General features: G+C 38.5%; 1 protein-coding gene across 9 annotated transcripts in view; it reads left to right on the top strand.

Moving 5' to 3' along the window:
- Positions 1 to 25,773, top strand: part of TMEM156 (transmembrane protein 156) — a 46,083-nt gene that overhangs the window by 3,550 nt on the left and 16,760 nt on the right. For 8 of the 9 annotated variants that reach the window (XM_088836280.1, XM_055435087.2, XM_055435090.2 and 5 more), the window contains exons 2-5: positions 10,274 to 10,540; positions 13,576 to 13,836; positions 17,706 to 17,825; positions 20,463 to 20,546. In XM_088836280.1, the coding sequence (XP_088692406.1) occupies positions 10,274 to 10,540; positions 13,576 to 13,836; positions 17,706 to 17,825; positions 20,463 to 20,546 (732 nt within the window). Of the gene's footprint in view, positions 1 to 641; positions 777 to 10,273; positions 10,541 to 13,575; positions 13,837 to 17,705; positions 17,826 to 20,462; positions 20,547 to 25,773 lie in introns of all 9 variants that reach the window. The other variant, XM_088836279.1, reaches the window with a different exon arrangement.

Here is a 25,773-nt window from a genome sequence, read left to right as displayed (position 1 = left end):
GGCCTCCCTGTCCAACACCAACTCCCGGAGTTCACTCAAACTCATGTCCATCGAGTCGGTGATGCCATCCAGCCATCCCATTCTCTGTCGTCCCCTTCTCCTCCCGCTCCCAAACCTTCCCAGCATCAGAGTCTTTTCCAGTGAGTCAACTCGTCGCATGAGGTGGCCAAAGTATTGGAGTTTCAGCTTTAGCATCAGTCCTTCCAATGAACACCCAGGATTGATCTCCTTTGGAATGGACTGGTTGGATCTCCTTGCAGTCCAAGGGACTCTCAAGAGTCTTCTCCAGCACCACAGTTCAAAAGCATCAATTCTTCGGCGATCAGCTTTCTTCACAGTCCAACTCTCACATCCATACATGATCACTGGAAAAACTACAGCCTTGACTAGATGGACCTTTGTTGGCAAAGTAATGTCTCTGCTTTTTAATATACTATCTAAGTTGGTCATAACTCTCCTTCCAAGGAGCAAGCGTCTTTTAATTTCATGGCTGCAATCAGCATCTGCAGTGATTTTGGAGCCCCCCAAAATAAAGTCTCTCACTGTTTCCACTGTTTCCCCATCTATTTCCCATGAAGTGATGGGACCAGATGCCATGATCTTTGTTTTCTGAATGTTGAGCTTTATGCATATATATACAGGTACTATCCCTGGAGGAGGGAATTGCAACCCACTCCAGTATTCTTGCCAGGAGACAGAGGAGCCTGGCAGGCTACAGTCCATGGCGTCGCAGAGTCAGATATGACTGAAGCAACTTTGCACAGCACAGCATACAGGTATTATATACCAAATACTTCTACATATAATAAATTATTTTAGCTTATTAAATACTTCAACTCGTTAATGGTGAAGTATTGTTCTCAAGAGAGACTATTTTGAAAATCTTTGGGAAGAAAGAATAAATCTAGATGGATAAATTTACTTTGTCGTAAGATTTTATTTCTTGCTGAATTTTCTGAATCATTATAGTTTTTAAATGGCTACTAATGGACATGGATTCATATATATATATCTTAGATGTATGTAATGGCGAAAAAAAAATAATGCTTTTCACTGCGTGGGCAGAACAGGCCTTATTCTCTTATAGGCTAGGTTACAATACCAACAACCCTTGCTTGGGAAGCTTTCTAACTACTTGTCTCATTCATTTGCCTTTGTAGATAAATGTTTTCTCTTAATATCTTGTATCTGCCACATTAGAAGGCATTCAATGAGTATTTGTGACTCAGTGAAATTTGAGTCATATTTTAAAGAAAATAAAAAATATTATAAAGAAAATAAAAATAAAATGCTTTCTGGAAGGAAGCATTTTTCATCAGTCCCTCATAACCATCTCTTGATTTAGGTAGGCCAGGTGTTATTATCTTCATCTTACTTTTTTGGGGGGCAACACTACACAGCGGTAAAGAATCTGCCTGCAATGCAGGAGACCTGGGTTCGATCCCTGGGTTGGGAAGATCCCTTGGAGAAAGGAAAGGCTACCCATTCCAGTTTTCTGGCCTGGAGAATTCCAGGGACTGTATAGTCCATGGGGTTGCAAAGAGTCGGACACGACTGAGAGACTTTCACTTTCACACAGCTTATGGGGTTCCCTGACCAGAAATAAAAGCTGAACCACTTGCAGTGGAAGCACAGAGTCCTAAGCCACCATCAGGGACCCCTTCATCTCACATTTTTAAAACATAAAATTTCACCGCAAACCTTGAACTTTTAGGTGCGCAGCCTCTGAACTTTATTTCACAGACTCTTTTACTTAAAAGATATGCATCTCTTTACATTGACTTATTTTTCTGCCATTTCCCCCCCAATGGAGAATTCTGTAGTGCGGGATATGATAAAAATGGCCGGTATCTAGAAGAAAATTTGTAGTTTTAAATTTTTTGATATAAGAAAAGTGAGATAAACCCAAGGTAAGTAGAAGGCAGGAAATAATAAAGACAAAAGCAAAAGTCAATGAAATTAAAAGATACGAAAGAAAGGATCAATCAAGTCAAAAGTCGGTTCTTTCGAAAGTCTAATTAAATGGAAACACCTCTGGAATGATTGATGTTTCAGTTTCTTATGGCTGCTGTACAAATGACCATAAACAGTAGCATCAAACAGCACAAATATATTATCTAGAGTTCTGTAAGTAGAAATCCAGCAGAGGTCTCACTGAGCTAAAATAAAAGTGTTAGTAGGGCTACATTCTTCTCAGAGGCTCTAGGAAAGAACACCTTTATTTTCTTGTCTTTTCCACCTCCTGGAAGCTGCCTGCTTTCCTTGGCTTGTGGCTTCTTCCCACCTTCAAAGCCAGTGATGGCCTGTTAAGTTTCTCTTGCATCTGAATCACATGTATGATTACATTATGCCTACCCAGATAATCCAGAATAATTTCTCTATTTTAAGAACAGTTCATTAGCAACTTGAATTAAACTTTTGATTCAATTCTTCTTTGCCATGTCATGTAACATATTCACAGGTTCTGGGAATAAGGATGTGGATATCTTAGGGAGGCCATTATTCTGCTTGCTAAAACTGAATAATCAAAAAGAGAAGGCACAGTAACTACTTAGGAATGAAAAAGAGACATAGAAATTAAAACTATAATGAGATTATTATAAATAGCTGTAAATCAATAAATTTAAAGCATAAAGACACATTTCTAGAAAAATAAAACTTATCAGAACTCACTTGGGAAGAAACAGAAAATCCAAGAATTGTAGAACAATCAAGAAAATTGACCAATGGCTTAATTTTCCCTGAAAAATCACTTGGTTCAGCTGTTTTTATATGTAAGTTCTGCCAAACTTTCAAGAAATGATTTGAATAGATAAATGCAATTTGTTATAAACCATTTCAAAAAATATAAAAAGGGAAACATTTTCCAATTTATTAAAAATTAAAATTATTTATTTATAGCTATGCTGGGACATTGTTGCTGCATGCAGGCTTTCTCTAGTTGCAGCAAGTGGGGGCTACTCTCTGGCTGCAGTGTGTGGGCTTATCATTGTGGTGGCGTCCCTTGTCGTGGAGCACAGGCTCTAGCACAGGTGGGCTTCAGTAATTGGCATTCCCAGGCTCTAGAGCACAGGTTCAGTAGTTGTGGCGCATGGGCTTAGTTGTTCTGTGGCATGTGGGATCCTCCTGGACAAGGGATGGAACCATGTCTCTGGCATTGGTAGGTGGATTCTTTGCCACTGAGCCACCAGGGAAGCTCTCCAGTTTATTTTTACTTTTTATAAGTTTATTTATTTATTGTCTGGGCTGGGTCTTTTGTTGCTTGGACTTTTCTGTAGTTGCAGCAAGCAGGGGCTACTCTCTATTTGTGGTGCGCAGGCTTCTCATTGAGGTTGCTTTCTCATTGTGGATCATGGGCTCTAGGGCACTCAGGCTTCTCTAGCTGCAGCATGTGGGTTTGGTAGTTGCAGCTCCCTGGCTCCAGAACACAGGCTTAATAGTGTGGTACACTGGCTTAGTTGCTCCAGGGCAAGTGGGATCATCCTGAATCAGGGATTGAACCTGTGTCTTCTGCATTGGCAGATGGATTCTTTACCATTGAGCCACCAGGGAAGTCCCTCCAATTTATTTTTTAAGGCTAGTGTATCTTTGGAGAAGGAAATGGCAACCCACTCCAGTGTTCTTACCTGGAGAATCCCAGGGACAGGGGAGCCTGGTGGGCTGCCGTCTATGGGGTCTCACAGAGTCGAACACGACTGAAGCGACTTAGCTGTAGCAGCAGTGTATCTTTGTTAGTATCCAAACCTAACAAAGATAATACAAAAAGGGAAACTTTATAGCCAATCTCATTTATAAACATAGAATAAAAACCTTTAAACAAAGCATTAAGAATCTGATTGCAGCAATGTATAAAAATGATCAAGTTAGATTTATTCCTGGAATGCAAGATTCAGTTAGCATTAGAAAATCTAATAATGTAATTCACTGTATTAACTGATTAAAGAAGAAAGCCTACATAATCATCTCAATACTTGTTGAAAGAGCACTCAATTAATATATTCAACAGTCTTTATAATTAAAAACTCAGCAAACTAGGAACAGAAAAGAATCTCCTTAAAGTGAAATGGGATATCTAAAAATGATTATATATCAGTCTTGGTGATAAACATCATAAGTATTCTTAAGATCAGGAGCAAACAAGGATGTCCATTCTCAACACTTCTGTTAATCATGGTACTGGAGGTCCTCAACAGTGCATTAAGACAAGCAAAAGAAATAAAATGTGTAAGGAATGAAAAGCAAGAAATAAAATTGTAATTATTTGCAGTAAATTAACATATTTATGGACTTCCCTAGTGGCTCAGTGGTGAAGAATCCACCTACCAATGCAGGAGACAAGGTTCGATCCCTGGGTCAGGAAGATCTCCTGGAGAAGGAAATGGCAACCCACTCCAGTATTTTTGCCTGGAGAATCCCATGGACAGAGAAGCCTGGAGGGCTACAGTCCATGGGGTCACAAAGAGACAGACACAACCTAGCAACTGAGCACAAGCGTGAAGCATACCTGTATAGAAAATTCAAAAGATTTATAGGAAAAATTAAAATTAATAAGGAAGTTTACAAAGTGATAAGAAATAAAATTTATATTCAAGAGTCAATTTTATCTCCATATACCACTAACAAATAGAAAACATATTTCTTAAAAAATACTATTGGTAATAGCAACAAAAATTAAGGTACCTAGGAGGAAATCTAGCAAAAGATGTATGGGACCATGATGGTGAAAATTTGGAAACTTTATTAGAAGACATCAAAGAAGACCTATAAAAGTAGAGAGTAAGAAAGGAAGAAAAGAGTGATGGGAGTAACTCAATATCATATCTTTCTTCTCCAATTGATTTTGAGATTCAAGTCAGAATCACAACTAGATTTTTCACCAAACTTAATAAGCTGATTCTAAAATTGATTGGAAAGAACAAAGGATCAAGAATCACTAAGACATTCCCAAAGAAAATGAACAAGGTTAGGGGATTTTTCCTATGAAATATAAAGACTTCCCTGGTGGCTCAAACGGTAAAGAATCCATCTGCAATGTGGGAGACCTGGATTCCATCCCTTGGTCAGGAAGATCCCCTGGAGAAGGGAAGGGCAACCCACTCCCAGTATTCTTGCCTGGACAATCCCAATGGACAGAGAAGCCTGGTGGGCTACAGTCCATGGGGTCACAGAGAGTTGGACACGACTGAAGGGACTAAGCATAGCACACATAAAAGCTTTATAAAGGAAAAGTAACTAAGTCCGTCAGATATCTTTGCCAAGATAGCAAAAACAAAATTTGGAACCCGGAAATACAGTCATACATATGTACATGGATATTTGATAGATTATAGAGGGTCGGACACGACTGAGCGACTTCACTTTCAGTTTTCACTTTTACACATTGGAGAAGGAAATGGCAATCCACTCCAGTGTTCTTGCCTGGAGAATCCCAGGGATGGGGGAGCCTGGTGGGCTTCCATCTATGGGGTCACACAGAGTCGGACACGACTGAAGTGACTTAGCAGCAGCAGCAGCAGAGATGTCATTACAGATAGTGGGGAAAAGATAGACTACTTAATAATTGCTAGTACAATTGATTATCACATGTGGAAAAAATTAATTTGGTTTCTTACTTCATACTGTCTTAATTCCAGATAGATTAAGAACTTACATGTAAAAGGCAAGACTTCAAAACTTTTCGATAAAAATGTGGATGAAAATCTTTTTAAAAGAGAAAGATTTCTTAAACAAGATGCAAAGCACAAATTGTAAAGAAAATGATAAATTTAAAATACTCAAATTAAGAGCTTCCTTTAACTAAAAGATCATAAAGAAAATGAATAAACAAGGTACAAATGATGAGAAGCTATCTCGATAAAAATGTAAATAACTTCTTAAAATTTCAAAGAGAAAAGTTTAAAAACTCCTAAACATTAATAAGAAAATGACAAACAACCTACTACAAAAAAAGAAAAAGTAGGAACTTTTAAACCATGATAAGATTCCATTTAACATTCACCAAATTGTCAAAACTTGAAAAGCTCTGGCCAAGATATGTGTCAATGAGAACCTTTACACACTGCAGGTGGGAGGATAAATTGGTGCAACTTCTTTGTATAATGATTTGGCATTTTCTAGTGAAATTAAAGATGAGCATCCCAAATACCTGGCAATTCATTCAGTGTGTATGCTTGAGAAACTTCTGTAACTGCGTACTAGGAGATATATTCATGAATATTCATAGTAGTGTTATTTAAAAATAAACTTAATTGAGATATAATTTACATATGGTAAAATGTGCCACCTTTAAGTGTAAGGTTGAGGTTTGACAAATTTTTACAGCAGTGTAACTACCACCACAATCAAGATATAAACCTTACCAGCATCTCCAAGATGTCCCTCGTTATCCTTTGTAAGAGAACTCTTCTCCCACTTTCAATACTGTTTTCCATTTTCTAGAATTTCATATAAAATGGAATCACATTAGTATGCAGTCAATTGTGTCTGGCTGCTTTCCCTTGGTGGAGAAGGCAATGGCAATCCACTCCAGTACTCTTGCCTGGAGAATCCCATGGATGGAGGAGCCTGGTAGGCTGCATTCCATGGGGTCGCACAGAGTCGGACACGACTGAAGCGACTTAGCAGCAGCAGCAGCAGCAGTATTTCATCATGTGGATATGTCAGGAATTATTTATATATTCACTAGTTGTTGGTCTTTTGGGTTGTTTCCAGTTCTTGGCCATTATAAATTTTACAAGTACCAAGAAGCTTCATATACAGGCATTTGTGTGGACATATGTTTTTATTTCTCTCTTGTAGATTCCTAGGAGTAGAATTATTGGGTCACGTGCTAAGTGTATGGTTAACTTAAAGAACATAAAAATATCTTCCAAAGTAATTGTACTATTTTACATTCCTACCAATAACACATGAGAGTTATGGTTCAAAGCAATATTATTCAGAACAGCAAAAACAGAAATACTCCAAGTGTTCAGTCAGAAGAATATATACATAAATTGTAGTATATTCTTTCAAAGATACCACAAATAATTAGTACAGCAACATGCAGCAACACTACTAGAACACATTAAGCAAAGAAAGCAAGTCATAGATGAATACCTACAGTATAGTCCCTATATATGGAGAAGGCAATGGCACCCCACTCCAGTACTCTTGACTGGAAAATCCCATGGACGGAGGAGCCTGGTAGGCTGCAGTTCGTGGGGTCGCGAAGAGTCGGACATGACTGAGCGACTCACTTTATTTTTCACTTTTGTGCATTGGAGAAGGAAATGGCAACCCACTCCAGTGTTCTTGCCTGGAGAATCCCAGGGCCGGGAGAGCCTGCTGGTCTGCTGTCTATGGAGTCGCACAGAGTTAGACACGACCAAAGCGACTTAGCAGCAGCAGCAGCAGTCCCTATATATGTATATAACTTGCTAATGAAACAATGTTATTTAGGAATATATACATTTTGGAAAGACTCTAAGATGAAGCAAAGGACATTTTCATGATGGTGTTTAAACTCTGGAAAAGAAGGCGTGTGTAGGGGTGGGATAGGGTACTTCAGAGATGTTGCTAATATTCTGCTTCTTAATCTGTGTAATAGATACATGGGTGTTCATTTATTTTTATTATTCTTTAACTGGAGCAATATATTTTATATTAATATATACTTATATATGATAAATAATTATAATAAAAGTTCAAAAAGAAAATAAAGATAGTTCATGTTTTCGTTGCTTTTCTTTAAAAAGAAAAAATATTTGACTTGGCCTTTGTCCTATACTGTAACTTATTTTCCTAATTCTACTTAGTATTCTATTATCATTACCTTGAGAGATTGCAGTCTTAGTACTAGAGTAATTCTGGTATGCATTTTTCTATCTCTGGAAGTGAGAATTTAGCTGTCTGACTCTCAGCAATATTAATAGCAGTAGTTAAATTCATAAATCCTTATTTATGAAGATGAGATTACGACCCACAATAACAAAATATGATTGAATAGAATTCATTTATTTCTTAAAATTATCCTAGGGAAGGATATGTCCTATATTTCTTTCTTTCCTAATTGAATTATTTAAAACTAAAATTAGGAACCCATCATAAAATGACCTCATAGCCAAATATAAAGGATATACCATCAATTCTAGAAAGCCCAGTTTGTCATTTCTTGGATAAGAAGACTGCAATATTGACAGTAAAAATTTCTCTGTCTCCCTTATAGGTTATAATATAAGAATATAGGCTCAAGAAGTTGAAAATTTCATAAGATGAAAAACTTCAGTGAGGAAAATGGAAAGATGGCAAGAAATAAGTTTTTCATGTGTTTTAGTAACACAGAAAAGCCATAAACTACAGATTTGCATCAGATAGTGAATTTCTATCATCTTTCTGGGACACTGTTATTGAAGACAGTTTTTTTTAAATTAGTTATTAATTTGATTACAGCTTTGTTTACAAATATATTGAAACATAACAAAACTGAATATTTCAGTAAAATACAATCTCCGCCTCCCAAAACTCTTATAGCAACTCAAGTATGAAATGTGTTTATAGCTGGAAATTACCTGTGAAATATTACAGAAACAATTTCAAACACAGAGGGCTGGTAAATGAGCCTTTAATTTATTAAATCATCAAAATATAATCATCAGTAATGAAACAATTATGAAGTTACGATCAAACTACAAATTCCACAAGTGAAAAATTGTGCTTTAATATCAATAGTTTCATTTTCTTTTAAGTTTGAAGCAGGTTGTATGATTAGGAGTAATCACTCTTAAATATGAAGAAATTCTTTCATGTGCTCCATATTATTTAGAAAATTTTTAAAATATATTTTGCCCCATACGATTATGAAAAATGGTAAAGAAAGACACATAAAGATGGAATTGAACATGTCAATTATTAATATATTCTCATCCTAGTAAATAGCTGTCAAACTGAGAATATCTGAAAGAGAGTTACCTATTCCTTAGTTCATCATTACTGCTATGTAGGGTTTCCCAGTTTTTACATGGTGAGCTTTAATTACTTGTGTGGATTAAATCTTAATCCATCATAAATAAAGGATAAATTTAAAATTTTTACCTTGGGATACGGGCCTGTATTTTAATAATATACACTTGTTTTCATATATACTGTATCATTTGATCCTACTATAACCCCACAAGATTAGCAGGATCTGGTTATTATAGCTATTTTGCTAATAAGAAAATGAGACTTGGGAAGATGAAGTGAATTGTTCAAGCATCTCAGTTAATAACAGATATAGCACTAGAGTCTTTGTCTTTTGCTTTAAAATCAGTCTTTCTATTAGACTATTAATTCCCTATTTGATACTTGTCTGCAGACAAAATATAAAAATTATGATATCATTTATTAAATTTCATCTTTGGAGATTCAAGTAGGTTGAATAATGGCTGCCCAGAGATATCAGGTGTCAATTCCTGGGAACCTGTAAAAGCTGCCTTATAAATGAAAAGGGTCTCTATAGATGTGGTTAATTTTAGGATCTTGAGATGGGGAAATTATCCTGCCATATCCAGGTGGGATCTAAATCCAACCACAAGTTTCCGTATGAGAGAGTGGCAGAGGGAGATTTGATCCAGACAGGGGGCAGAAGATGAAGATATAGAGAAGGTGGCAATGTGGCCATGAAAGCAGAGATGAGTGTTGTGGTCACAAGCAAAGGAATGCCAGCAGTCTCCCCAGATTGGAAGAGGTGCAAGGAACAGATTCTTTCTTAGGGTCTTCAGAGGGAGTGTGGTCCTGGGGACATCTGAATTTTAGACCAGTATAACTGTCATTGAACTTTTCACCTCCAGAGCTATAAAAGAATAAATTTCTCTTGTTTTAAGCCAGCAAGATTGTACTAATTTGTTACAGCGGCCTTCAGAAACTACTACAGAGATTCTGTTCAGGTTTTCCATTCCCTGTTCAACTTGATGCAATTCATGTGAGACTCTATTTTGAAACAGATAGATTCAGAGGAAAATAAGATTTGTCCATTAAAACTTTCCTAGAAGAGAAAATGGTTAAAATGTTAGGATTTCCAAAAACTTCTCAGCAAAGCCTTCTCTTCTCTGAAAATTAATAGGGAGTGTTGACAAATTTTTAATAAGAAATATTAAAACACAGTAGACATTATTGTTTCATTTGAAAACAAAGTCCTGCTGCTGATAAACTGAAATGTACTGATCTGCCTAAGATAACTGAGCAGCATATTGGGTATTTATCTGAATGCCAAAACCTCAACATTTCATCGTCAAAAATTTGTTTTTCTTTGTAGGAAACATGTTGGAGCTATCATGTCTGGACGTATATTTACAACAGAATTTCAGCTATTCATTCTTTAAAAATGCTTCTTTTGTGACCTTTCTGCAACCAATAAGAGAAACTCAGACTATTATGGGAATCTTCCTAAATCACTCCAGCTTTCAAAACTTCACCAGGATTTGCCAAGATATCACCAGTGAACTCAAGACGTGCTTCTCATGTTTGTCTTGTGAGTCCAAAGGAAACACTGATTTTATTTTTCAGGAACAAACATCAAAAGGTAAATGTGAAAGAAAAGTGAGAACAAAATTTATCAAGGATAAATAACCTTATTATGTGAAAAAAAAGTATTAATAATATATTTCAATTTTAAGTCCAGTGGCCCTGAAACACTAAGCTGTGTGGTGCTTACAGGCTTTGGGACAGTAACTTGTTCTTGGTTTACTTTATCAAAAACAAAATATCCATTCTTCAGTTCAGTTCAGTCGCTCAGTCGTGTCCGACTCTCCGCGACCCCATGAATCACAGCACGCCAGGCCTCCCTGTCCATCACCAACTCCCGGAGTTCACTCAAACTCATGTCCACAGAGTCGGTGATGCCATCCAGCCATCTCATTCTCTGTCGTCCCCTTCTCCTCCCGCCCCCAATCTTTCCCAGCATCAGAGTCTTTTCCAGTGAGTCAACTCGTCGCATGAGGTGGCCAAAGTATTGCAGTTTCATCAAAATGCAGCTATAATCCATGTACATTTGATGGCTAAAGGATTATTTAGCACTCTCTCTTCAAAAGTACTGAGAAAATTCTAAGTAAACTTGTAGGTTCTCATATAAAATCATACTTGGATTCCCCAAGGAGTCACTGAATCCTCAATGCATTTGTACCTACTCCTGTCTAATATTCATCCACTGTATATGAATTATCTTTTTACTTGTTTAACTATCCAGTGAGCCTCTCAAGGGCAGGAATCCTGACTTTGTTCACTATGATATTTCTAAATCTTAGTATAATGTCTGAACTGAGGCACTTAAAAGATACTTGTTTAATGAGTGAATAAGCAAATAAAAAAAATAACTATGTATCATCCATAATAACTAACCAAACCTTGCATTTATTATCACTGAGAAATTAAATAATTAATTTACAGATATAAAATATACTGGTGGCACCAAGGCCAGCATCAGATTTAGTGCTTATAAGTATTCAGTGAGATTGCTTGCTGGGCACCCCCATACTGGCATTTTTCCCGTTCTTTCAAAATGGGAACAAAACCTCTTGGCATTGACTTCAGATAAAGTACAATAGGCAAGTCTTTTTTCTAAGAATCTTCCTTCAATGCAAGAGACACAGGAGACAGTGATTTGATCCTTGGGTCGGGAAGATCCTCTGGAAAAGGAAATGGCAATCCACTCCAGTATTCTTGCCTGGGAAATCCCATGGACAGAGGAGGCTGGCGGGCTACAGTCCACGGGGTCCCAAAGAATCAGATATGACTAAGCAACTAAACACATACACACATATTCAAGTACTACTGTAACAATTGCAGGCTTCTGGGTCAAATTCACCAGAAAGCAATTTGGGGAAATACCTTCATCATGATAGAGAACAATGAAGTATTTTAAGAATTGGAAGCTCACAGATTCTACTTCCCTGCCTCCTTGAAAAGTAAAGCAGTGCATTGATAAGTTATTCTAGATGCTATGGCTGTGTAGCAATCACCCCCAAACTGAGCAGCTCTAACAACAGCAAACATTTAACTTTTTTCTTTCTTCTTTCCTTCCTTTCTCTCTTTTTTAGTCTCAGAGCTTTTCTATGTGGTCTTTGTATTTGGGCTAGCTTGGGCTTCCTCACAGCATGGTGGTTTTAAGTCGTTGTTACTTAGTGGCCCAAGGCTCCACCATTAGGGATCCAAAAAACAAGGTAGAAATTGCTTCGTATTTTCTGGCCTTATCATACGATGTAATTTTCTCTGCATTTGATTGGTTCAGTTCAGTTCAGTTATTCAGTCATGTCCGACTCTTTGCGACCCCATGAATCACAGCACGCCAGGCCTCCCTGTCCATCACCAACTCCCGGAGTTCACTCAAACTCATGTCCACAGAGTCGGTGATGCCATCCAGCCATCTCATTCTCTGTCGTCCTCGTCTCCTCCCACCCCCAATCCCTCCCAGCATCAGACTCTTTTCCAGTGAGTCAACTCTTTGCATGAGGTGGCCAGAGTATTGGAGTTTCAGCTTTAGCATCAGTTCTTCCAATGAACAGCCAGGATTGATCTCCTTTAGATTTGATTGGTTACAAGTAGGTAAATCCTACCACAGAGATTCAAAGGAAAAGTATTAGACTCCATTTATTTATGGTGGAGTGGCAAAGTTTTAGGTTACCGTGTGTCTTACAGTTTGAATTATATTGGAGTTCTAACCTCAGTATCTCAGAATGTGCCATTATTTGGAAATAGGGTTGTTGCAGATATAAGTAGTTCAGTTTAATGTGTTACAGTGTTAGTCGCTCAGTGTCTGACTCTTTGCCTCCTTACAATCTGCAGCCTGCCAGGCTCCTCTGTCCATGGAATTCTCCAGGCAAGAATACTCGAGTGGGTAACCATTCCCTTCTCTAAGGGATCTTTTCAACCCTTTGAGATTGGATTGAACCTGGGTCTCCTGCAGTGCAGGCAGATTCTTTACCGTCTGAGCCATGAGGGAATCTCATGGATAAAGTCATTAGGGTGGGCCCTCATTCAATATGACTGTCATCCTGATTTTTAAAAAAAGCGGGGGCAGGGGGAAATTTGAGAGAGATCAGGGTGATGTTCTACAAGACAAGGAACACTGAAGACTGCCTCCAAACCACCAGAAGCTAGAAGGGAAGCACGGACAGATTTTTCCTCACAGCCTTCAGAGGAAAGCAACCTTGTCAACACTTTAATCTTGAAAGTGTAGCTCCCAGAACTGTAAGACAATACCTTTCTGTTGTGTAAGTCACCCAGTTAATGGTACTTTGTTATGACAACCCTAGCAAACTAGTATAATGTGGGATGGGAAATAATGCTGTGACCATTTTGGAAAATATAATCTGCCCCACAAGTCATCAGGGAAATGGTTTTTTTCCTTTGACAGATTCCAAGTGTATTTCAATCTCACCTAGTTTTCACACTCTTAAAAAAGTGTAAGCACTGTAATTGTTACTTTTAGGCTGATAACTTCTTGTTTCTTCTCTTTTCTTGTACAGGAAGGAAGAGATTTAGCTTTGAGTTGCATGTGTTTTCTTACTATGTACTACTGTTTTTGTGTGTGTGAATAACATTTTCTTAATCTCTTTCTAGTTCTTATCATGAGAGGATCAATGGAAGTGAAGTCAAATAATTTTCACTCACCTTGTCAACATTTTAAATTCACTGTAACTCCTACGGTTGGCCACCTGGAGGAATATAATCTTACCTGTAATCTAAAAACCCACACTGGAAGGTCAGCAATCAAGGAGGAAGATCCACCTGAGGCAACATCTATAAACCGTACTTGTAGAATTATGGAACACCCACAGAATTGTATAAACATTTCTTTCCATTTAGAAGTGGATGCAAAAAGTAAGTTTTTAAGGAAATTAGAGGGAAAAGGAGAGTAGAATACAGACACAAACTTAAGTAAGGGCTACCATGTAAGCTTCACTTTAAGTTGAATAGTTGAAGAATTTTATTGATGAACAAGGCTAGAAAGAAAGCCCTTTTACCTGTTTATTTTTCTTTTAAAATGTGTTTTTGTGGAGCACAGCTGTACTCAGAGGCAAAGGCATCTATGGGTTGTTATTTGAGGAACATTACAAAGGCCCTCTGCCTTAGGATAACTCTGGGAGTGCCTATTAGCTGTGTTTGAAGTAATACTATCACACTTGTGTATTAAAGGGTGAGATTTCTTTTTAAATGTAAATATACATGTACATTGTGATATGCTATTAAATTTTGAATTGATTTAACATGTCCTCACTTAGAGCTGGGAAACAGACCTGAGGAAAAGGGATTTTTGATGTACTCCTGTGAAGATAAGCAGGGTATAGATTAAGCATTTTGAGTCACTGGAGGACTCCAAGGGAAAAGTAGGAGTCTGGAAGATAAAACTCACATATATATTAATTCTATTTAAGGTTGATTACATTCCTAGTCACCCTATTCTGAATTAACACAATTGATTCTTTTTAAAATTAATTTTTATTGGGGGTATAGTTGCTTTACAGTGTTGTGTTAGTATCTGCTATACAGCAAAAGGAATCAGCCATACATATGCATATATCCCCTCCCATTTGGACTTCCTTTTCATCCAGGACACCACAGTTCATTAAGTTCCCTGTGCTACACAGTATGTTCTTATTAGTGATTTTATATAGGATTTATATAATTTTTTATTTTCTATAGTATATACTATTATATATAGTATCACAATTGATCCTTACTACTAAACAAGGTGCCCTCACTTGTTCCATAAACTCTACTCTTGAAGAGCATTTCATGATATAACCATTTAATGAGTGCTTGCTGTATGCCAAGCAGGGTGCCAGGCACTGAGGATACAGAGAAATGTAAATGGTCAAGTAAGTGTCATCAGTGTAACAGGTGCTATGTTAGAATAATTTACTCTGTTTTCTGATGTTCCAAATATATGGAAGTGTTTCAAATTGCCTTAGAATGCTTTTCTAAGGCTTTAATCATTTTAGAGGACCTTTAAAATATTATATTTATATTATGTCGGAGAGTGTTTTGCCTACGTTCTCCTCTAGGAATTTTATAGTTTCTGGTCTTACATTTAGATCTTTAATCCATTTTGAGTTTATTTTGGTGTATGGTGTTAGGAAGTGTTCTAGTTTCATTCTTTTACAAGTGGCTGACCAGTTTTCCCAGCACCACTTGTTAAAGAGACTGTCTTTTCTCCATTTTATATTCTTGCCTCCTTTGTCGAAGATAAGGTGTCCATAGGAGCGTGGGTTTATCTCTGGGCTTTCTATTTTGTTCCATTGATCTATATTTCTGTCTTTATGCCAGTACCATACTGTCTTGATGACTGTGGCTTTGTAATAGAGCCTGAAGTCCGGCAGGTTAATTCCCCCAGTTCCATTCTTCTTCCTCAAAATTGCTTTGGCTATTCGAGGTTTTTTGTATTTCCATACAAATTTTGAGATTATTTGTTCTAGTTCTGTGAAAAATATTGTTGGTAGCTTGATAGGGATTGCATTGAATGTATAAAAGAGACATAGGCATTTAGAACAGTCTTTGGGACTCTGTGGGAGAGGGTGAAGGTGGAATGATTGGGGAGAATGGAATTGTAGCATGTATATTATCATAAGTGACCAGTCCAGGTTCGACGCATAAATTTTCCTCTGTTCAAAAAAATAAAGAAAGAAAGAAAGAAAGAAAGAAAGAATGGTAGAGAGAGACAGAAAAAAAAAAATAAATAAAATATTATATTTATATTAAAACAAACACAAACATATGAATATATGCATTTTTAAAGTGAAATATAAGACTTCAAATAGTGAGTTAGTTTGCCTGAGGCCCTAAGTCTCTGCATTTAGAGGGTATTTCAAGGTGTGTGTATGTGTAGGGAGGGTGGGAGACAATATGAGAAAATCTGAACAGATGGTGGGAGAATCAGGGTGGAGGTTCTGAAAAGGCCATATAGAGAAGGTGACTATGATGAAATCTGAAATATAGAGAGGTTTGGATGACAGATACTTAAAACTTAAATATATTTCCATGTCCGTTTATGTATCTATCTAGTTGCTTTTTATATTTTCTAAAACATTAAGAAGAAATAACCATTGCAATATTATGAGAATTTTTGTGTTAATGGAAAAATTCAAAAATTCCAAAATGAAGTAGTACTTGACAGCTTTTTTGGGTACATAAATCAGGAAGTTATCAGTGGTATACAACTATGTAGTCTTGTATTTGGGAAAAAGTATACCTATCTTGCCATATGTAGAAGAGTGAAAATTTATGTTTTATTCTGCTGTACAAGGACTACGTTGATCTCCTTTCGAAGTCCTATCTGCCAGTGGGCAGGGGAAGCTAAGTTTAGTCTGGTAAATTTACTCTGAAACAATAATTTAACCTGTCTCTAGATTTTTTTCAGATTCCTATCCATTTCCCCTTGGTTCTCTCCAAGATGGTTTCAGGGATGGGGGTAGGGAGGGTAGGGAGACATACTCGTCTGTTCTCACTGGTGCTTTGGTGGGTACACTGGCTAGCTTGGTCCCAGCTGTGTACATTTTGCTATTGCAGTATGATGTTGGTGAACGCACAGTTCTTTTTTCATGGCTGATCATTGCCCAATGATACCTTGGTATTGGGCCCACCTTGGCCTGCTGGTATTGTACATCTTCTGTGCCAGTTAACTGCATGCTTTTATTTTGCTGAGTGAGATATGGAAGTCTGGCCACTAAACAGCATGGACTGATACTGGGGAGGCTGAGTGCTGCCATCCCAGTCAACCACTACCTTCTCCATTCAGCCTCTTCTTTAAATTAAATGTTGACTGACTATTTAATGGACAAATGCACATGGAGTAGAGGGGCCTTTGAAAGGGATACCCAGATCATGAGCCCCAGAAGGACAGTCACCCAAGGGTAAAAACAAGTTATATATCCTGCTAAGGTGAATAAGTACTACCTGTGATTTACATGCAAGGAAGAGGGTACATATGTTGGTTTAGAATGTCAGTAGACAATGGTGTTCTGGACATAAGAAAGTCACTCTCCTTTAAGTTACTGATTCCTGGGTCTACTGGCCAGTGTGTGCTTATGGGACGAAAGGAGATCTTGCTAAGCTGTCACTGATGATGATTTTCCTTCCTTGTTGCCTCACTGTCATTTGAATGAACAATTTTTTTACCTGTATCCTTCTTCAGTCTGGGCGAGGGTAACTACATTTGTAACTAATGCTTGCATTTGATTTGATCATTGCCAAGTGAGCCCCTGTGGAAAGAAGGTCTGATTAATCATCTACTCAGGCCTCTTACATGCCTCAATCCAGCCACTTTCTTTGTCTTTACCTTTCTTCCCCATCCTCATCTTACTCATTGCATCTTTGATTGGAGGGCACATTTTTTTGGTTGCTTGGCCCAGTGTCAAATTGTTAATCACGAGTGGCTCTGATGCTGGTATTCTGCCTGTTGTGATTCCAACCTAGTGACAGCAAAACTAGCATCGACATAACCGAGAAGTGAAATTAATTCTAGAATTTTGAAATGATAATAAGCAAATCCCTGGAAACCACTTGGTCACGTTTCTTCATTTAGTATGTTAGGAAAAAACTCAGGAAAGCAAGTGACCCTGTGACAGTGATGGTTATATATTCAACTTCTCAGTTATGGACAGGATATACAGTAGAATCCAGCTGTATGACCATAGTGCCTCTTATCTGCTGCATCCCATTTTACTGTATTTTTGCTACACTTTTCTTTGCAGATTCTATCTGTTCCATGAAGATCACTTGGTATGTTCTAGTTCTATTAGTTTTTATAGTTTTGCTCATCTTCATTATGCACAAAATACTTGAAGGCCACAGAAGAGTGCAGAAGTGGCAGAGTAAGTACTGAAAAATTCATTTTTGGGGATAATTTATCTGGTGTCCAGTAGTCCCTAATCTTATCTGTAGATTCCGTTTCTTTTTTTGGTTCAATTTACCACTTACTAGGCTTCTGTGTATTTAAGTGGTGATTCTAGGTAACTCAAGGGACATAAGCATAGATAAGACAGTGCCAGCACTCACGGAGTTTCCTGTGTCTTTCTCCAGCCCAGACAGGTGATTAGGAGGGGGAGGAAAGGCTGGGTTAATTGGAAGGAGTTGGTGGACTGGAGATTGAGCAGAGCGTGGTGGAGTGAGGCAGAAGAGGGGTAGAAGAATAGGGAATGGTGATAAAGGATTTCAGAATTGGAAGCTCTAGGCTCTAGGTGATGAGGATGAGCAAGAGTCAATCTATAATAAGTGTGGGGGAGAAAATAGATTTTTGACTGTGAAGCACTATGATGTGTAGTTGGAAATAAGGATAGTAGGGATGATATTCAAAAAGAATTAACAACTGATTAAGTATGACAAGGGCATCTACCTATCAGAACAGACATTGACTGTCAATTACTGTTGCGGTCCTATGGTATGTACTCATGTATATACTGACCCTACTGCTGTTTGAGTATGTATACATGACCCTTCTGGTGTGTACCCATGAACATACTGGCTGAATATTAAACCTGATGAGTAGTTGGTCTCTTAAAGATAGTATAAAGTGTATCATTACAAGATTAGGCTTTGAAGATGGGTACTTAGTTTAGAATCCTAGTGTTAATACTATTTATGTGACTTTGTGAAAATTACTTACCATAGTTGAGTTTTCCTTTCCGCCTCTGTAAAATGAGATTAATCACCATTCTTACACAGGGTTGAGGTAAGGATTGAACTAGAGAGATTACATAAGAAGTAGTTCTCAATAAAGGATAGTAGTATTGTGCTGGTGGAGTATTTCCCAAGACTCTTGTTTTCTTTACCAGGCAAGGCCAAGTTAGTAGGCAGAGCAAATGGTTGCCTCTAGGTTTGAGTGAAAGTGTCATTAATTAATTTGTCTAAGTGTTTGTTGGAGATATTTTTGAAGACAGTTTCATATCGTCTTGTCATTGGTACATTAGTATATGAGGTTCTAACACATTGGTCAGTAATAACATCAATATTCTTCATTTGTAGAATAAATATTTGCAGAGCATTCCCATGAGGTTTTTTTTTTTTTTTTACTAGATTCTCAAAGTATACAGACAGGACATGTTCTATTTCTTTTATTTTATAGATTAAAAAAACCTCTGAGGCTCAGAGAGATTAAGTGTGTTGTCCAAAGTGATATAGTAATAAAATGACAGAATTAGAATTAAGACCCAGGGTTTTTCTAGTTTTTATTATTTTAAATAAAATATTTTTTATTATTTTAGATAAATGTGTGTCATTTGAAATAGAGCATAGTTTTGAGTTTCTTGATCTATTTTTCTATGAATGGTTCAGTTCAGTTCAGTCGCTCAGTCGTGTCCGACTCTTTGCGACCCCATGAATCGCAGCACGCCAGGCCTCCCTGTCTATCACCAACTCCCAGAGTTCACCCAGACTCAACTCCACTGAGTCGGTGATGCCATCCAACCATCTCATCCTCTGTTGTCCCCTTCTCCTCCTGCCCTCAATCTTTCCCAGCATCAGGGTCTTTTCAAATGAGTCAGCTCTTTGCATCAGGTGGCCAAAGTATTGGAGTTTCAGCTTCAACATCAGTCCTTCCAATGAACGCCCAGGATTGATCTCCTTTAGGATGGACTGGTTGGATCTCCTTGCAGTCCAAGGGACTCGCAAGAGTCTTCTCCAACACCACAGTTCAAAAGCATCAATTCTTCGGCACTCAGCTTTCTTCAGAGTCCAACTCTCACATCCATACATGACCACTGGAAAAACCATAGCCTTGACTAGATGGACCTTTGTGGACAAAGTAATGTCTCTGTTTTTCAATATGCTATCTAGGTTGGTTATAACTTTCCTTCCAAGGGGTAAGCATCTTTTGATTTCATGGCTGCAATCACCATCTGCAGTGATTTTGGAGCCCAGAAAAATAAAGTCAGCCACTGTTTCCACTGTTTTTCCATCTATCTGCCATGAAGTGATGGGACCAGATGCCATGATCTTAGTTTTCTGAATGTTGAGCTTTAAGCCAATTTACATATTAGAAAAGAGAGAGATAGAAACCAGATAGAGAAAATGTCTAGAAAGAGATCAATAGTGGGGAGTGACATTATGTTTTTAGGAACATCTACCTTAATGACAGGATTACCGGCTTTCAAACGCTTGCCTTGCAAATCCAACATATAAAGTAGTGAAAATTATCGTGCCATTTAGGACATTAAATATTAAATATACGTCAAGTATTCTGTATATCATATCTATTATACATAACAAAATAATATTCTGCATATAAGAATAGATGCACAATGGCATTTATGGCAGTGGAGAAGCCATTGGTTTTAGAAAGTATCTACTTGTTAATGGAAAATAACAATAAGAAAAAGCTCAACGTCTTATTACTCCAGGCTCTGCTATGAATGGCCCATTTTCCTTGGTAATCCTTGGAACCAACATGGGGTATATATATTAAGAATATGCTTGCTTATCATCTAAATATTTAATATCTTTTCTTGGAATAGGTCATAAATACAAACCTACATCTGTCCTCTTACAAGGAAGTGATTCTGAGAAACTACGAACATTGAACGTGCGGGTTATTTCAGGTAAGTTCTGTGATATCCAAACAGAGCACTGCCTATGAAATTCCAGTGCATCACCATTTCACTCTAGACACAAGATCGAGTGATCTGAGCTCATTTAAATTAGTCTTGTAGCTGGAAGAAAGGAGCCATGAGCAAATAAAATCCAGTTTAATGTGTCTTATTATCAGGGGACAGTTATGATAAAAACTACCTCCTTAAATAATGGAAAGTTGGCTTAATTGGCAAGAAGAAATTCATGTGAGTAGGCAGAGGAGAGAAAGCAATAAGGAATAAGCCTCAGGTTTATTTTTAAATGAGACAAGATACCATTATTCCTTGGAATTGCAAGAAGTAATTGCAGAGTGGGCATGGTTTTGCTGGAGCCTTCACTTAGCAGAGGGTGTCATTGTACAAAGAGAACGTCTAATAGCCCCAATTAAAAAGTCCCCTGTCCTCTCCTGAGAGCTAGAAATGGAATAAGGGAATCCTAATTAGAGCAGCTGAGGGGGCTGTGAGCACAGATGCTGTGGTTCGATCTCATTCTTCTAATTGTGAAGCCTCTTTCTGAATTCAAATTGTCAAACCATATTAAAGAGAAAGAGAGAATACAACATGGGCAAAACTTCTTCATCAGGGAGCAATAATGTCCTCGACTTAGAAAACCACAGAATTATGACTGGTGTTACCACAGCTCTTGGTGCACAGCCTGGGAGCAGGTGCCTTCACGTTTTGTGAGAAGTTCGATAAGGAAGCTTCATGTCTGCAGTGTAAACAATTTTCAAAAATGAAAGGAAACACACTACATTTGTAACCACATGGAGATTTGCACAGAATTTCACTGGAAAATATGCTCTGGGAACTTTCTTAGCTTTTTAAACTGGGAGGTACTCAGAGCCCTAATTTGAGGGGAAAATTGGGTTGGGTGCCCCTTAAGACGGAGAAGGCAATGGCAAGCCACTCCAGTACTCTTGCCTAGAAAATCCCATGGATGGAGGAGCCTGGTAGGCTGCAGTCCGTGGGGTTGCTAGGGGTCAGACACGACTGAGGGACTTCACTTTCACTTTTCACTTTCACACATTGGAGAAGGAAATGGCAACCCACTCCAGTGTTCTTGCCTGGAGAATCCCAGGGACGGGGGAGCCTGGTGGGCTTCCGTCTATGGGGTCACACAGAGTCGGACACGACTGAAGTGACTTAGCAGCAGCAGCAGCAGCAGCCCCTTAAGAGCTCAATTTAAAAGAGACTTTTTACTGTCATCATTAGCAGTAAAATGGTTAACCTATGGTGAATAAAGAAGCTTTAGCGGTCATCATCTGACATCAGCAACGTACATGAACTTGGGCAAACTCTGTGTGAAGGTGAGGGACGGGGAGGCCTGGCATGCGGCAGTCCATGGGGTTGCAAAGAGTCACATACAACTGGGTGACTTGGACAATAACAACAAAAATGAGGGAAAGGCTGATGAAACCTGCATGCTGTCAGTGCCAATTTTGTTTGATGAATGAAATAGATAACATAGGGTGGTTTCAAATGGCAAAAGTATTGTTTCTTTGTGGCATAGCCTCTGCTCGCCCTTCTTATCCACTGCCTGTGCCTGCCATTCATGGGCCAGGCATGTCTTAACCCAGTGCTCCTGGGCTTTGGGTTGACTTAGGAATTCTGGTACTTTCTCATTTTAAGTCATAATTCTGAGCCCTGTAGCCTTGCCTGAGAAAAAGTCAGTAGTTCCCCTGTCAACCCATATAATCAGGGGAAGCACAAATTTAAAGTACTAGCTAACCACAAGACTCACCTCACAGGTTCTATTTATGAGCCTGTGATTTTCATGTACCAGAGAAATCTGCCTCAGCCAGCCTTTCCCTTTAATGGTTCTCGTTAAAAATCCTCTGACTTTATTACCAGGCATATAATATTAATGTTTAGAGTGGGCCAAGGGGTGATGGCCTTTTTTAAAACCAAGAGGTCTTTGGAAGCTTAGCATCTTAAAGGGAGGAAGAAGCAGATGCTTTCTTGTTACAAATATTCCTTTAACCTAAATGCAGTTTCCCCCCTCCCATGATAAGTTGCTCTTTCTGAGAGAGAAATGGGAAGGAAATAATGTCTCCCCCGAGTGCTGTTTCTAAGGCCTCTCTTTGTAATGATGGATGATCGGCAACAGTGAGAATCTAAGGGGAAAAATGTGCCAGCCTGGTTCTCCGGAGAAGCAGTAACATGAGTGAAAAAGAAAAAAAAATGTAGTTCAAAGAGAGCAGTGACTGTAGTCACATTCAGCAGAGCAGCTTGCTGTCAGCCCTGCCTGTTCGTTCCAGAAGGTCTCTTCAGTTGTTCATGTATCACAAAGTAAGTATTGTGACACACATACACACAGAGATATAGATAGCTCACACCCTCAAGAAGATAAGAGAGAAATACACCCTTGCACTGCACGGGGCCTGGCACGTGCTGGGGGCGCGGTGAGCACGGGTGAAATAAATAAGCCTCATTGCTATAGAAAGAGATGTCATACAGAATCAATTCTCAAGCTTCTATGTGTCTCTAATATTTTCTCCCTTGCTTGGGGGAAGTGTGATGCCTTCTGTTGCCTGCCTTGGCGTTCATCTATTTTACATTTTATTCACTTGACTATATTCTTTTCACACAGGTGATGACTCTGTCTTATTCATCTTTGGATTCTTGTCCCTAGCATAGTACCTGGCATGTAGTTCATGCACAATAAAAGCTTATTAAATTGCACAAACCCTAAGGGGAAATGAATGTAGAGTAAAAGGAGCAGTTGAATGAGAAATGAACCTTGGGGGTGGGGAAAGGTGAAAACAAATGGAGAGACGGAGTGATCAAGGGAACATAATTTCATTTCATTAAAGAACATAAAATGCACTTTGTAGAACTGCTAAGGATATCAAAGGATAATAAAAAACATTTTGAAGAAATCTTGAGAACCATGCAAAAGTAACTTGGAGATTCACCCATGAAAACAGTGCTTAATGAGTTGACTCCCTTGGGAGATGAAGGCCAGGGTGGTGTATTTGAATCATTGGGGGCAGACAATAGAAATCAACTTGGCTGATTTGGCAGAAAGGAAATTTATGGGAAAATCAGGAGAGAACCCATGGAAGCAACAAGAACATTAGGTAATCTAAGCTTGTGCAGGAGTTGAGGGAGGATAGGCAGCCCAAACCCAACTGGTGTTACCCCATAGGAATGGTCTGTTGAGAATGCCTCTGCTGATATCCACACCAGATGCTCCCTCTGGGTTGCCAGAGCTCCCCTTTGACCACCCAGCCAGTTTGCCTCACTGTCCAGGATTGCAAGGCCCACGGAGGGGTATCTGGTTGACTGAATGAAGGCACAGATTGGTAATCTGGGTACCAGGAAGCAGGGAGAGGGGATGTCTGCCCCTCTAACTTCCTGCATACTTGAGAGTGCCCCTGAGATGGCCACATACTGGATAGCCAACAAACAAATATCTACATGCACGACAGCAGGTTCCTAGGAGCTGAGCCTCCACTGCATGGGTCAGTCAAGGGAGTTCTATCATCTCTTTCCACACCATGTCTATCAAAAATGGTGAGATCTTTAAAACTTGAAATTTTTCACTTTCAAGTACTCAACCAAAATATATTGAACACTTACTCTGGGCCAGAAACGGTGCTAAGCATTGCTGACACAGTGGTCGTACCTCAGTGCAGTTTCTGCCTTCACAGAGCTGAGGCCACCATTCAGGAGATACAACCCTTGGTTCCTTAGGAGAAGAAAAGCTAATTACACTGTACAAACTCAGTAACCCCCCTTGATGTGCACAGTACTTTCACACAATCATTTTATATCATTTCATAAGAACCTTACTTTTTTTTTCCTGATGAGAAAAATGGAAGCTAAGAGAGTTTAAAGTAACTGACCCACTGCCAGATCCTAGCAGGGTCAGGGTTCAAACTCAATTTTAACCAGTGGTTGCACTTTCCAGCACATCACTTAATGGCAATGATGAACCGGGAAGTTTACTGCTGGTTCAGATCAAAACTCTTCTCACCCTTTAGGTGTAAAAGAGCTGGAAACTGAGATGAAACATGTTCTCTATAATGAAGCAGGAGCTTGTGTGAGACAGTGTGAGTCATCCCCAAAGTAACATTTCAGCACTGACAGTTAATGTGGGTGGGTTCTGAAGAACCACCAATCAAAGAAAATGGAGTTTTATCATGAATGAGAATTGCTAAATGCCAAAAGGAGGCGGATGACCTTGTAATATATATTACTCCCAAATAAAACTGATGGCAGTGTAAAATTATAATTTGCAACATGTTTAAGGCCAGTATAAAGATTAAGCAGGTTTCAGTTTTATGTAGAAGATAAATTACTGGTACCAGATGTCCAGCAACCAAGCAAGACAACACGAACATTTAATTTTTACTTGCTTAATATTTATGACTCTTAAAATACAGATTTGGGTTCATAAAACAGTAAAGGTTATAGCCATCTGCTTGGTTACAGAATAGATCAAGAAACAGAGAGTGACTCTACATGTAGGAGGAAATCCATAGGCTAAATAAGATGATTTACTCTATTCATTCATTGAATGACTCTATGTGACAGCCATTTGTGCCAGATCTGAAAAAACAGGGTAAAACACTTTGCAGATAAACATCTTCATCTTTGCAAAAACTTTCCCTGCCTGACCCATCCTACCCCCAGTTGCCACCTCCCTTGCACACCTTCCCCTTTCCCACCCTGCCTTTGTCTGATTAACTCCAACCCTGCCTTTAGTTAATCTTGTTAATCTTGGCTTAACTAACCTTTTCTCAGGGAAGTGTCTCAGATTTGGTGGACAAGGTAAACTACACCCTCACAACATAACACATCTTTTTTGGTGGCAATTATCACTGTTGTTCTTTTGCTTCCGTTAATATTTATTGATGTCTCTCCTGTGAGCCAGTTAGCACCTTGAGATCAGGACACTATCTGATAATACTCATTGCTGCATCCCCAGCTCATAGTACAGTGTATAGAAGAGTTCATAACGGGTACCCAATAAATATTTGTGAAATAAATACAACCCTGTGTTGTCTATGTTGAAAGAATGGCTGCTGTCATCTTACAAAGACCTTTTCCTCCCAAACTATAACTTTTGATAATGCCTACCCAAAATAACAAAAGGAGAATGGTTAAACACTTCATCAGTTTCATTCCTTGGAGTATTAAGGATACCTGCAGTGTCAATGAGTTGACATTGAGTCAATGGCTCGGAATATTA

This window comes from Moschus berezovskii, chromosome 5, assembly GCF_049115385.1.
Source record: "Moschus berezovskii isolate FMDL1 chromosome 5, NW_MosBer_1.0, whole genome shotgun sequence".
Lineage (NCBI taxonomy): Eukaryota > Metazoa > Chordata > Mammalia > Artiodactyla > Moschidae > Moschus > Moschus berezovskii.
Note: the sequence above shows the minus strand (reverse complement) of the source record. Positions and strands in the feature narration are given on the sequence as shown.